Source organism: Bactrocera neohumeralis, chromosome 6 (assembly GCF_024586455.1).
Source record: "Bactrocera neohumeralis isolate Rockhampton chromosome 6, APGP_CSIRO_Bneo_wtdbg2-racon-allhic-juicebox.fasta_v2, whole genome shotgun sequence".
NCBI lineage: Eukaryota > Metazoa > Arthropoda > Insecta > Diptera > Tephritidae > Bactrocera > Bactrocera neohumeralis.
This window is the reverse complement of record NC_065923.1, coordinates 64,871,082-64,884,137: the sequence shown is the minus strand read 5'-3', so window position 1 is coordinate 64,884,137 and position 13,056 is coordinate 64,871,082. Positions and strand designations below refer to the sequence as shown.

General features: G+C 39.0%; 4 protein-coding genes and 1 long non-coding RNA gene across 7 annotated transcripts in view; 2 read left to right on the top strand and 3 right to left on the bottom strand.

Annotated features, from left to right (window-relative positions):
* Positions 1-13,056, top strand: part of LOC126761687 (uncharacterized) — a 60,121-nt gene that overhangs the window by 38,130 nt on the left and 8,935 nt on the right. The gene's annotated exons all lie outside the window — the stretch shown is intronic.
* On the bottom strand, positions 534-3,231 carry LOC126761670 (uncharacterized). The gene is made up of 4 exons (XM_050478026.1): positions 2,655-3,231; positions 2,421-2,589; positions 1,048-1,359; positions 534-987 (listed from the first exon to the last, which is right to left on the bottom strand). Exons 1-4 carry the CDS (start codon positions 3,065-3,067, stop codon positions 571-573), a joined length of 1,311 nt encoding a protein of 436 aa, XP_050333983.1. The 5' UTR covers positions 3,068-3,231; the 3' UTR covers positions 534-570.
* Positions 4,334-8,523, bottom strand: LOC126761668 (uncharacterized). Of its 3 annotated transcripts, none has more exons than XM_050478025.1 (5): positions 8,509-8,523; positions 5,611-6,113; positions 5,287-5,455; positions 4,894-5,220; positions 4,334-4,836 (listed from the first exon to the last, which is right to left on the bottom strand). In XM_050478025.1, the coding sequence occupies exons 2-5, from the start codon at positions 6,033-6,035 to the stop codon at positions 4,420-4,422; spliced, it is 1,338 nt and encodes a 445-aa protein (XP_050333982.1). In that variant the 5' UTR covers positions 6,036-6,113; positions 8,509-8,523; the 3' UTR covers positions 4,334-4,419. The 3 variants fall into 3 exon arrangements, with proteins under 3 accessions (XP_050333982.1, XP_050333981.1, XP_050333980.1); XM_050478024.1 differs by lacking the exon at positions 8,509-8,523 and adding an exon at positions 8,489-8,503; XM_050478023.1 differs by lacking the exon at positions 8,509-8,523 and having other exon boundaries at positions 5,611-6,871.
* LOC126761690 (uncharacterized) lies at positions 8,803-9,379 on the top strand. Its single transcript, XR_007667387.1, has 2 exons — positions 8,803-8,964; positions 9,035-9,379. It is a non-coding gene; the product is annotated as an uncharacterized LOC126761690 (long non-coding RNA).
* On the bottom strand, positions 9,359-12,849 carry LOC126761667 (uncharacterized). Its single transcript, XM_050478022.1, has 4 exons — positions 12,224-12,849; positions 10,286-10,454; positions 9,892-10,218; positions 9,359-9,835 (listed from the first exon to the last, which is right to left on the bottom strand). Exons 1-4 carry the CDS (start codon positions 12,646-12,648, stop codon positions 9,419-9,421), a joined length of 1,338 nt encoding a protein of 445 aa, XP_050333979.1. The 5' UTR covers positions 12,649-12,849; the 3' UTR covers positions 9,359-9,418.

Genomic DNA, 13,056 nt, shown 5'->3' with positions numbered 1-13,056 from the left:
ACGCAGTACCCGCCGGGGGAAGCAGAGGAAGAGAAAAATCAGGTGGAGAAGGATCTCACTACACTTGGAATCAATCATCGAAAAACAACGAAAAGGAAGAACGACGGGCGCGCTGTTGTAAACTCGGCTATAACCACGTAGGCGGTGTCTACGCCAGTGAAAAAAAGAAGCTTTTCTCGAAATCACACCTTCAACTCCGCCTTTCTGTAACTCCAAGGAAACCTGCTTAACATACAATGCTTCCTATGTGCATTGGCACTCTGAGGATTCCATTTCTAATTTTCTGAACATAATTCTGACGTACATATAATACTTACCACAAGACACTAACTACATCTCCTCAAACCTTTTCGATAATCCATCATCAAAGATATGTTAATCCGTTGCCCAACTTTAACAAATCTGTTCGTTTCTTAGGCCATATATAAATTTCTTAATTCTTCTCTCAAAAACTTACTATAAATAACCCCGATAAAGACTTAAAACTATGTACTCTGGAAATAAATGAATGAGTAATTCTATAAGAAAAAACATATTTTTGCAATTACAATATATTTTTGAAAACATTCATCATAAATCTAAAACACCCAGCTCATTCAAACGATCCAATCCATAACGTAACATTTCTAATACACGCTTGTTTGTTAACAGCTTTTTACGTATTTCTTCTTTTATTGTCGGATCAATTAAACTATTTAAAGTCAAACCTACCGAGTCCTGACGATCCATGCAGCAAAGCGGCAATTCACATGTCAACGCAAAGTAACTAGCCAACTCTAAATCACGCACTTCCTCCATAACCACTTGCCAACTGGGTATGTCCGATTCTTCGGTACCCAAGATTTGCAGTGTCTTCTTTAGATGTGCATAATAATGGCGCAGCAACTCATAGCGATGTAACTTCAAGACATCCAGCTGAACGCTTGTGTTTAAGAAGAAATTGAGATCGTAGCCACAACTGCCAACAAAATCCAATTGAAAGTCGACCTATAGAGACAAAACAAAATATTTTTATCCATAAAATTTAAAGAATTATTAACAACTTACAAATACAGCATCTTGTGGCACTCTTTTACCATCTACTATCGCGTATTTCATTAGTACATTATTTGCCCAGAGATCGCCATGCGTAATCACGTTGAAACGGCAACGTTCGGGTCGCATTACGCGCTTCGCCCACGCGTCGAAATTCTCGACAGATGAGCGCATTTTATTTGCAATCTCTTCAAAATTTTCCCATTCGGCCACAACTTTAGTCGCCGCTGTTATGCCACCCACAACAATAGCATTGAAAAACACATCATCGTTGAAGCCGTTAGAGAGTGTTGAAGGCATTAGCGCAGCCGATTCTGTGGGGAACTGTGAAAAAGTTTATGTCGAGAAAAAAATTTAAATGATCTGGTAGAGATAAATAGATAGAAAATAATTGAAGCTTTGCACTGCGACCTATGGTCTATTGTGCCCTCTCCTATATCACATATTGTCACAAAGGTCCAGCATTCTGAACAAATCCAGGAGCTCGCTGTGCGCGACTGAGGTAATGTGATCCCTGTTCACGTAGATGGAGCCCAGAGCTTTGAGCCTGCTTCTACAAATTGCTGGGTAATCTATAATTAGGTGTTCTGAAGTTTCCTGTTTTATCTCACAAATCCAGCAGTTTGCTAGTTGGACAAGTGCTTCTCGAGTCTGCAGTGAAATTTGTCTCGGGGAGATTGTTCATATCTTTACACCTTGCAAGGTTGTACCCTCCCAGAAGTAGCTTGGCATGGCGTTTCCTGCTGCCTATTACCAATGCCACTTTCTCCTCTGTGCGGAGCAACTTCTTTATAGTGTGCGGTCCCAACGCAATTCATGGTTTTGCCGCCATCATCCTGGACGCTTATATAAACCCTTTATGGAGCTTTCTTTTTGGTTAGGTCGAATAGTAAATGTATTCTACGTGATTGGAAGTGTTGGAGCGACTGTCGCCTAATAGTAAATACATTTTGCTACCCGACCGAAGTGTTGTCTTCAAACCAGTGAGGCATTGAGTCAACTCAATGAGCACTGGATCAACTGTCGTCTTATAGTATATACATTTTACTACTCAAGTGCTGTCTTTTCGAGATCACAAGAGCGTTTAGTATTAGCAGCAACGTAGCTCTCGAAGCTTACGTCAAGTACCTCATTGGTATTCATACAGTATGATTTCTTCTACAAAGGAAGATATAACTCCAATATATACACTTAATTTATGGGGTCAGTGAAGCAGTATGTACATATTTCAGTGACAGTCTGTAATTTTTTCTAATTTGTGTCTTCATTTTTTCTTAGTCCCCCACTTCGCAACCCAACTTCAAGGCTTAGCGTTAGTCCTCTGCAAAGCTCTTTTGTGCTCTCTAACCTCAACTTTTCCTCTACTTACAACATTCTTCACTCACTTTTTCAATATACTTCATTGATGCGGCATGGAATATTGCAAGCTTTTTTAGTACGACTTTCGTCTCTTCTAAATCAAGACCTACGAAACGGTTCATACGGCGATAGTCGGCGTCATTTAGATCTTCTAAAACATAAATCTCACGTGGGTTACGCTCACAAAAGTAGCAACTAAAATTAATAAATAGAAAACATGTAAAAATATTATTATTATTTTGGATTACTACTACACCTACTTGGCATAAAATTTCGGCGCCGTAGCTGCATCACCTAGCTCAGACTTCTCAGCGGCTTGTTCAAGTATCTTCTGCATTTGAGGCAGCACATGTTTATACATAGCCAACTCATTCGAACCGAGTTCCGCTATTTCTCTCAACACATCTTTCACAATAACCGTTATTTCGCGCTTTTCATTTGAATTTTCCGCGCCTGCGCCATGCAAGCGAAATTGTACTCTTGCACGGTAGATGACGCTGCAAAAGTTTTCGCCCTCTGCTGTGGCACGTTCAAATTGACATTCCAAAATTTCGACTTTATTGTTGTTGCTGTCATCTAGCGCGCCCTTAAAGTGACTTTCCAATGCATTTTTAATGAAGTCCTCGTTGAGGTAGGACGGTAGTAATGTCGACTCGGCTTGCTTTGTGCACATTTTTTTTATCACAACTTATTTACACACTAATCTTCGTATTTTTTTTCTGTATGTATTTACGTTTATTGATAAACCACCAAAACGCAAACCCTCAATAAACTTCCGCTCAACGTGCTTTGACAATACTGCCCGTACACGAATGAGATTGCAACTGATTTCACCAGTAATATGCTGCTCATTCCAAACCCTATATACTCGTACATGCATGTGTATACCTATAGCTATGGAAAGAGCTTTTCAGCGAAGCTTTTATAAACAAATATTATCTCTCTCTCTTCTCAATATGCTTGTGATTGTGAAATTGATATAAACGCGCCCACACTTCTGATTTATTAATTTAAGGGGTTATTTCGACTTAGATTATTAGTTCGCTGATGTTATGAGTGAAATTATTATAACGTCGAAATGGAAATTATTAAAAAAAAAATATTTAATTAGTATGTAAAATCAAATATGTGTTACTAAGTTAACAAAAGTAAGATACTAACGCGAATAATGTCTTTCTCTACCCCAACTATGGTACCAACAGCATAGCTGATTCCGTTGTAAAAATACATCTACTTTATGAGGTGGAAGTATTTCAGGAGTGACCCCTAAGGGATTCCTTACGTCCAGTTCAATTTTTATCTCGTTATAGGACCATTGCAATAAGTATAATCAGAAACCATCTAAATAATCCACACATCAACAAGCCTATTTGCAGAACCTACAAAACTCCTAGATATTCATCTTACCATCAACATCAGCACGGCATAAAGAAGATGATCGGGCAGTCGATTAATAACTGTTCGCACAGTTTCCGAAAACAACCCATGCTCAAAAGACTAACTTCAGAATCCCCATATAATATACTTATACTTCCTTAGCCCTACATCTCATTCTACCCTACTCAAATGACAATAGCCTCAAGCTAAGGAAACCATTCATTTTTTGGGACTCAGAATGGATCAACTAAAATACATATAATGAATGTTCAAAGACAATTAGGAGCACAATTAAGGTGGTACTATAAGAAGGGAACTTCCAGAACAAACAGCAGAGTTAGCTTCACCCACTGACTCCCAAAAGGGCAACAGTAGGTGTATTAAAAAGTTCTGAGAAGACGCGAAAGTTCAAAACCTACCGTAACTTCCAAAGAGAGATCGAACTTCTATAACATCATATATAACTTTCAGAACAAGCTTAAGAGTTATCTTCAACACACTGACTAACAAAAGAGCAGTAAAAGGTGTTTTAGAAAAACGCTGACAAATTCAAAATGTAAAATTAATTCAGAATACTATTTTTTTGTATAATATCACCATTCGTTGTGATTTTATTTAAACTGCATATGTACATACATACATACATCATCAACTCGGTGGATAATCCGTTTCACTAGTTATACAGTCTAACACACCCAACTGAGCTAAGCGCGTCAAGCCATAACGAAGCATTTCCTGTACTCTCTCATTTTCATACATCAATTTGTGTTGCCTCTCATGCTCCTCAGTGGAAGCTACGCCATCCATACAACTTAATGGCAACAAACACAGCAAAGCGTAATAACCAATGAATTCGAGATCGTATACTTCATCTATCAATGTCTGCCAAGTGGGTAATTCAGGCTCTTGGAATTTTAAACGCTTAAGGGTTTCCTTTAAGCGATCGTGATAGTGACGTAGCAGCTCATGACGATGTAATTTCAAGACTTCCACGCTGACGCTAGTGTAGAGGAAGACATTTAAATCGTAACCACAACTGCCAACGAAGGACAATTGAAAATCCAGCTATTTTTTGAAATGTAAATTTGTATTATTTGCTAATTAGCTAAGTCATTTACTTACAAATACAGCATCCTTAGGCACGATAACAATGTTTGGATCAGAGCTATCTTTAACTCCTAACCGTGTGAGAATATTCTTCGTGCAGAGTTCACCATGGTTAATAACATTGAAACGACAACGTCGTCTTCTCAGCACCTGTGTTAGACGTTCATTGAAGTTTTCCGTCCATATGCGCATGGATGCTGCGATACCATCAAAGCCCGTCCACTGTTCAACCATCTTAATAGCGTTGCGCATGCCTTCGAACGCTGTAACAGCCTGTCGGCTAGTCGGACTAATGCCACTGGAGAGCGGTGATGGTAGCAGTGTTGCTACCATATTTGGAAACTTTTTGGAACGGAAGAAAACGTGTAAATTATTTATTGATGTGTCTTAAAAGTTTTGCACAGCCACCTCCTTCATATACTGCATGGACGCTGCATGGAGATCTGCAAGTTTACTCATAACTAGTACTGATTCTTCCAAATCTAATCCATAGCGCGGTTCAAGGGGACGATAGTCAAGTGCGTGTAAATCTTCCATTACGAAGATTTCACATTTACCACGTTCGCAAAATAAGCAACTGAAAATAGTTATCAATGCAGGGTTAATGCAGAATATACAACTGAAGAGCGGATAAATTCTCTTCATTGAAAAACAAATACGCGCTATATGAACCACCCTGTACATACGACTATTCTAGCATCACTGTAAACTAACATTTAATATTTTACTTACTCTGCAAATAGTTTGAGACCCCTTTTTTTAGGAACATACTTATCAGTTCCATACCGGTAATCCGAGATAACTGACAGTATACGCTTCATACTCGGCAATACGTGTTGAAACATTACCAATTCATTTGTGTTCGCCTTTGTGGCCGCATCCATTATCACATCTTTCACTATGAGCGTTGTATTATCTGCCACAGGACGACCGAGCCGATATTCTTCGAATTTCACATGAGCTCTATAGATATCACTACGATTGTTTGCACCTTCCTCGTTGATGCATTGAAAAATACATTCCAATACATTAACACGCTTATCGTCATACATGCTACCACTGACGTTACATTCCAGTGCTTGTCGTATATAATTCGCATTGATATATGCCGGTGGCGCTTTCGTCGTTGTTTCTTCTGTTTCTTTGCCTTGAAGCATGTTTGTATAGGAGTATTTGAAATTTGTAATAATTTTTGTTTCAGTGTACTTTTTGTTTTCAGATCTTTTCACTCTGCACTAAACATACAAAATTACCGACTTTAGAAAGCGACGGCAAAACTAATATTATTCGTATCTTTTGTGTTACTCTTTTGTGGAATTAGTTTATAATAATTTTTGTTGTGAAATTCTTCGAAACTTGCATTACATTTCCGATCTATTAAACATTACCTGGGATGGACACGACCACAACCAAACGACTGCGTTTACAGTGTGACAAAACGAAGCAGTGGGTCTATGACGTACTGAAATTGTGCACCAGAGATCTGCAATTATACTCTTTCGTTTGTTGAGTAACACTAGAAAGAGTAAAGGCCCAGTCACATAAGACCGCATCAGAACGGGTACGTTGATTTAGTAGCAGAGAAGTGTGCAACTGACAACTGAGTTGAATGTGTGCATTTATATAGAGAGCGACAGATTGGCAATGCGTACTTTATTGGACAAGCAGACGGTAGAACAACTCTCAACTTTTGCATAGGGAAGAACTAAACACACTAAAACGACGAAGCACAAAAAACAAAGAGTATTCCACAATGGATACTTTGCTTTCAGTGTTTCTCCAACCAATATGGCGACTGTTGCTTGACAAAGCGTAAAAAGCTTTGACCAATATTTTGCTTGGCTTCGCGTCGAAAACATTTTATGTGATGCAAAAGGGTACATCGAACTTTGCTGTCAAAATAAATGTCTGACGCAAAGCGAAGCAAAAGTTCTATGTGAATTGGACATAATAGTGAATATAAGGCAAAAAAACATAATCAACAAAAACACATTTATGCATGTTAAACATAGCTAGAGTATGAGTAAAGAGTAAAACAGTGCTGAACAATAAAACAAACAATAACAGAGCGCGACATGACGCGGCTGCACATTTGTGCATACTAAACTCAGAAACTAAACGAAAAGCTCCGTCAGGATCGGGAAGGACCTCTCCGAGCCGTTCGATACCAAACGAGGTTTCAGACAAGGCGACTCCCTATCGTGCGACTTCTTCAATCTGCTGCTGGAGAAAATAATTCCAGCTGCTCGAGCAGGTACAATATTTTATAAGAACATGATGCCGATTTTGTATCATCGAAACACCCGGCAGTTCAACATAACAATGGCCGGCATGTACAAACAAAAGTCATAACTTTGAAGTTGAACGCAGTTGTCCATTTTAAAAATTATTATCTTCTTTTACTTTTAGTAGATATTTAGAACAAAAGTTAATCCTTAGACTTGTTCGCTCAAAATAGTATAACATCTTGTTTGATATTCATGCTAACTAAAAAATAGCCACGATTGGGATCCATTAAATCAATTTGTATAAAATGAGAGATCTATCAATTAGTCCTATATGTTGAAACTATTCGAATGACTTGAAGAAACAGAAGTGTTTTAGGTTAAGAGGTCGATTCTAAAGGGAATTTCTCTTGGACGACTTAGAACGCCGGTCTGTTGTGGTACTTAAAACTCCAATATTCTAAAAGCGCTTTTTGGCCATCACAAATTTGTTGAGGCAGGTAATGCCAGTTTCGGCATTGTCTTCTGGTCCGCCGAAAGTAAGAAAATCTCAGTGTTTTAAAGACTGGACAATGGAGAAGAAAGGGTAATAAAGTGTTGCGGCAAAATGAATTTTTCTAAGGGAAAATAGTTCAGTAGATCTCCTGTGCACTATTCTAGGCCGAAATGATCACACTGGAGTTGGTCGTCGACCAGCGCCTGCTAAGTACTCGGTCCCATTCCGATTTGAGCGAGGCAAGGGTGCCCCTCTGACTAGCTCATCGGCTTTGCAGTGTTGCCAGCGATTTCGCCATGACCAGTCCCATTATGAAATAGTTAGCTGCTGTTTCTAGTGAGAACAAAAGCTCATTGACTAGTTTTGAGCGCACAGTTAGCGACCTCAGCGCTACTATTGCCGTTCATTGTCAGAGCGATAGTTCACTTTGCTGATAGTGGCTGCACTTCGTAGCAGTACATCTAACACCCCCTTTAAGGCAGCCGCTTCTGCTTGAAAAACACTACAGTGGTACGGTAGCCTACCGCTAAGATTGACCAAGAGCTCCTTATAGAAAACCACCTCTCCATGCGTGAAAAGCACACTGTACCTCTCCTCCAGCGACTCCACCCCATCCACTTATCTTAAGCAGCGAAAAAGTCGCCATGAGTATCCTCTCCTTGTTCAGAACCCTCCATATACCCTTCACACTTATGAGTCATGACTTAAGTACATTAATTTTATTAGTACTCATTGCAGATCTCTGAATGCATCAAACTTAATATTATTCAGGTTGAGTGGCAATTATATTTGAGTTGGACAATTTGACATGTAAGCAAATGGTCTCTTAGCACATGCTAAGGTTTTACCCACGCCTGAGCATTACGAATAATATGTAAACACCAAATACCAAGTGAGAGCGTAAATCACCTCCTCAACTTTGACAGTGAACTGAATAGAGGTTTTGACGTTTCGCGACCCGTTGAACGTTCGCTCGCAATACCACCGGTACACGAATGAGATTGCAACTGATTTCAAATATTGCTGGTGTTCATTCCAAACCTCATATACTCATACATACACACATATGTATACCTACAGCCATGGAAAGAACTTTTCGGCGAAGCTTTTATAAACAATTGTTACAGCTCTCTTCTCTCTATATGCTTGTGATTGTGAAATTTCGACTTAGATTCTTAGTTTGCTGGTGTTGAGTGAAATTATTATCAAAGCTTATCGCGCCAAAATGGAAATTATTAGTATGTAAAATTAAATATGTGTTACTAAGTTGATGAAAGTAAGATACTAACGCGAAGAATGTCTTTATCTATCCCAACTACCAACAGTAGAGCTAATTTCGTTGTAAAAATCGTTCTAATATACGAAGTGGGAGTATTACAAGAGTGACGCTTAAGGGATTCCTTACGACCATTTCCGTTTTTTTATCTCGTTATAGGAACATGGCAATAATTATAATCAGAAATGAACTAATAATCATCAAGCCTATTTGTAGACTTTACGAAACCCCAAGATATTAATCTCACCATCATCATCAGCACGACGTGAAGAAGATGATGGGGCAGTCGTTTAACAACTATAAGCACAGTTTTGAAACACAGCCCACGCTCAAAAGACAAGCTTCAGAATCCCAACACACTACTTGTATGTGCTTTATTAGACCTACTTACCACACTAATTTACACAAATGACGATGCAAGCTTTACCGAGCTAAGGAAAGCACTCCAACTTTTTCAAAATGTAAAAATTATTGACAATACTATTTTTAAGTATAATATCACTATTCGTTGTTTTTTTTTATTTAAACTACATACATACATCATCAACTCGGTGGATAATCCCTTTCCCTAGGTACAAGGTCTAGCACACCCAACTGGGTGAGGCGCGGCAAGCCATAACGAAGCATTTCCTGTACTCTCTGATTTTCGTACATCAATTTGTGTTGCCTCTCAAGCTCCTCAGTGGAAGCTACGTCGTCCATACAACTTAATGGCAACAAACACAGCAAAGCATAATAACCAATGAATTCGAGATCGTACACCTCCCCCATTAATGTCTGCCAACTGGGTAATTCAGCTTCTTGAAATTTTAAACGCTTAAGGGTTTCCTTTAAGCGATCGTGATAGTGACGTAGCAGCTCATGACGATGTAATTTCAAGACTTCCACGCTGACGCTAGTGTAGAGGAAGACATTTAAATCGTAACCACAACTGCCAACAAAGGACAATTGAAAATCCAGCTAAGTTTGGAAGGGAAATTTGTATTACTTGCTAATTAACTAAATCATCTACTTACAAATACAGCGTCCTTAGGCACGATAAGAATTTTTAGATCGGCGCTTTCTTGAACTCCTAACCGTATGAGTATATTCTTCGTGCAGAGTTCACCATGGTTAATAACACTAAAACGACAACGTCGTCTTCTCAGTACCTGTGTTAGACGTTCATTGAAGTTTTCCGTCCATATGCGCATGGATGCTGCAATACCACCAAAGCCCGTCCACTGTTCAACCATCTTAATAGCGTTGCGCATGCCTTCGAACGCTGTAACCGCTTGTCGGCTAGTCGGACTAATGCCGTTGGCGAGCGGTGATGGTAGTAGTGTCGCTGCACCATTAGGATACTTTTTGAAATGAAAGGAAACATGTGGTTTGTTTATTAGATGAGTCTTACAAATTTTGCAAACCCACCTCCTTCATATACTGCATGGAGGCCGCATGGAGATCTGCAAGTTTACTCATAACGATTTTCGATTCTTCGAAATCTAATCCATAGCGCGGTTCAAGGGGGCCATAGTCCAGTTCCTGTAAATCTTCCAGTACGAATATCTCACGTATACCACGTTCGCAAAATAAACAACTGAAAATAGTTATGAATGTAAGATTAATGGCGGTTCATATTGTTTATCGTAATAGGTATTATTTGCTATTGTTATATTTTGATATGAAGATGGTTTACCGGTAGCTGCTACTACTTAATTTTTTAGAAATTTTTCAGAGTTAGTAAATGAAACCAAAGAGTAAATAGAAGGTGATCTGATAAGTAGAACTTCGTTCGATGGCGCTAATTTTGCAAGATCGTAAGCGGATACAATCAAAATTGCATACGAAACCGACTCGTAGTTTTGTTTTTACTGCAGGTGAAAGCCGATTTTATTAAAATAGGATAGATAGAGCAATATCGCAGAGAAATTAAATGGCGCTTGAGTGATATATACGGTTACTACTACATCAATGGCAGCGGTCAAAAATTTATTTTGCGAGTTTGGAGGACTACAAGTGCCCTGAAAACAGCTACCACACTACGAAGTATAACGTGACAAAAGTGCACCATCTTGAATTGACAGACTAACGGTTGGCTGCACACAAGACATCTCAAATGATCACATGGGTCACCCTGGACAACAAGTCCTTAGACCGTTTAAGCGTAATGCGAAAAAGTTTCTAGGTTGTTTCACCTGCCGTGGACGATACAAAGATTCACACAAAAAAAGGAAGAAGAAGAATTGTAAGCTTATGGTATCAGTCGAAAATTGATGCGACTCATAAGGTATGATCAACATCTAGGTATGATCTAAATCTCGGGAGCCTATGATCTACATCTCGGGAGCCTACTTTGCAGACCCTCACCCAAGAAATGGTTACCAAAGACTTAAGTAGTTTCAAAACTTTTAAAGCCGCTCTACTACATAACGATGGAAATCTGCTGTGTCCATTTAGCGCACACCCCCAGAAGGTGGCAGGAAAACAAAGTTATCTTCATAGCGAAACCGGGAAAGGAAAACTACGGCTTGACGAGTTATTACAGTCTGATCAGTCTAACATTCTTCCTACTAAAAAGCATGTAAAGGATTTGTGACGAACTCATCAAACGACAAATCCCACTCTACTGTTTGGAGACATTGATTGACAGCGTCCTACACGAGATAGTTGGGACAATCGAAAGTTCCTTAGAAAAACGAGAATGCACAATGGCGGCATTTATTGACGAGGCAGGTGCATTCAACAACCCTAATACGGCTGCTCTGACAGCGGCCGTTGCATCATTTCACATAAATCAGAATCTGCTGACCTGGTTGAATCACATGATAAGCAATAGACAAGCCATATACATTGGGGAAGGTATAAAAGTCGCTCATCAGATCAATTGTGGCAACCCATAAGGCATCCTATCCGCTTTGCTTTGGGCCACATTCATCAAGGAATTAATTCTTCTACGCGACAGTGAGAACTTGGAGGTAGTTGTTATGCGGACAAGAACGTTGTTCTCTGATGAGGAATAAACCTTAATCGCCTATACCGGCTCATAGAAAGGTGTCTTGAGATCTCCACCAACTGAGCGGAAGGTCATAGCCTAACTGTCAATTTTTGTCCAGCGATCGCGCGCTTCCCCTTTTCAACCAATTAACCAAACCAACAATAAATATCTAGTTAAAAAAAGCCTATATTGATATGCTCACCCACCCTCGCATCATTAAAAATTTGAACTAAATTGCGATTTGGACTAATATGCCAAACAAGAGTGGATAATTTCTCTTCATTGGAAAACATATACAAGCTATAACCACACTGTATATACATACAACTGTTCTAACATGACTGTAAACTAACATTTTATATTTTACTTACTCTGCAAACAGTTTGAGAGCCATTTTCTTAGAAACATACTTATCAGTTCCATACCGATAATCCGATATATCTGACAGTATACGCTTCATTCTTGGCAATACATGTTGAAACATTACCAATTCATTTGTGTTCGCCTTTGTGGCCGCATCCATTATCACATCTTTCACTATGAGCGTTGTATTATCTGCCACAGGACGACCGAGCCGATATTCTTCGAATTTCACATGAGCTCTATAGATATCACTACGATTGTTTGCACCTTCCTCGTTGATGCATTGGAAAACACATTCCAATACATTAACACGCTTATCGTCATACATGCTACCACTGACGTTACATTCCAGTGCTTGTCGTATATAATTCGCATTGATATATGCCGGTGGCGCTTTTGTCGTTGTTTCTTCTGTTTCTTCGCATTGAAGCATGTTTGTATGGGGGTGTTTGTAAATAATTTTTGTTTCAATATATTTTTATGTTTATACACAGATTTTTAAGTTTGTTTTTTTTTTCACTCTGCACTAAAAATAGAAAACAACCGGCTGATTGGAAAGCGGCGCCAATACTAATTTTATTCGTCCCTTTTGTGTTACTTTTTTATTTCTGCGAAACTTCCAATTACATTTCCGACATATTAAATATTAGTAACGTTACATTACGAATAATATGTAAATGCTAAGACCAGAGATAACCAACATAATGCACATACATATGTACATACGAGAACGGTTCGATAGGTAGTCCAGATATATCGCTAAGGCCAAGAAATAGTCGAAAAGCAGAGTGTGTCCTATTGGCCTGAAAGGGGATGCTCAACATTGTCTGATATTCATCGA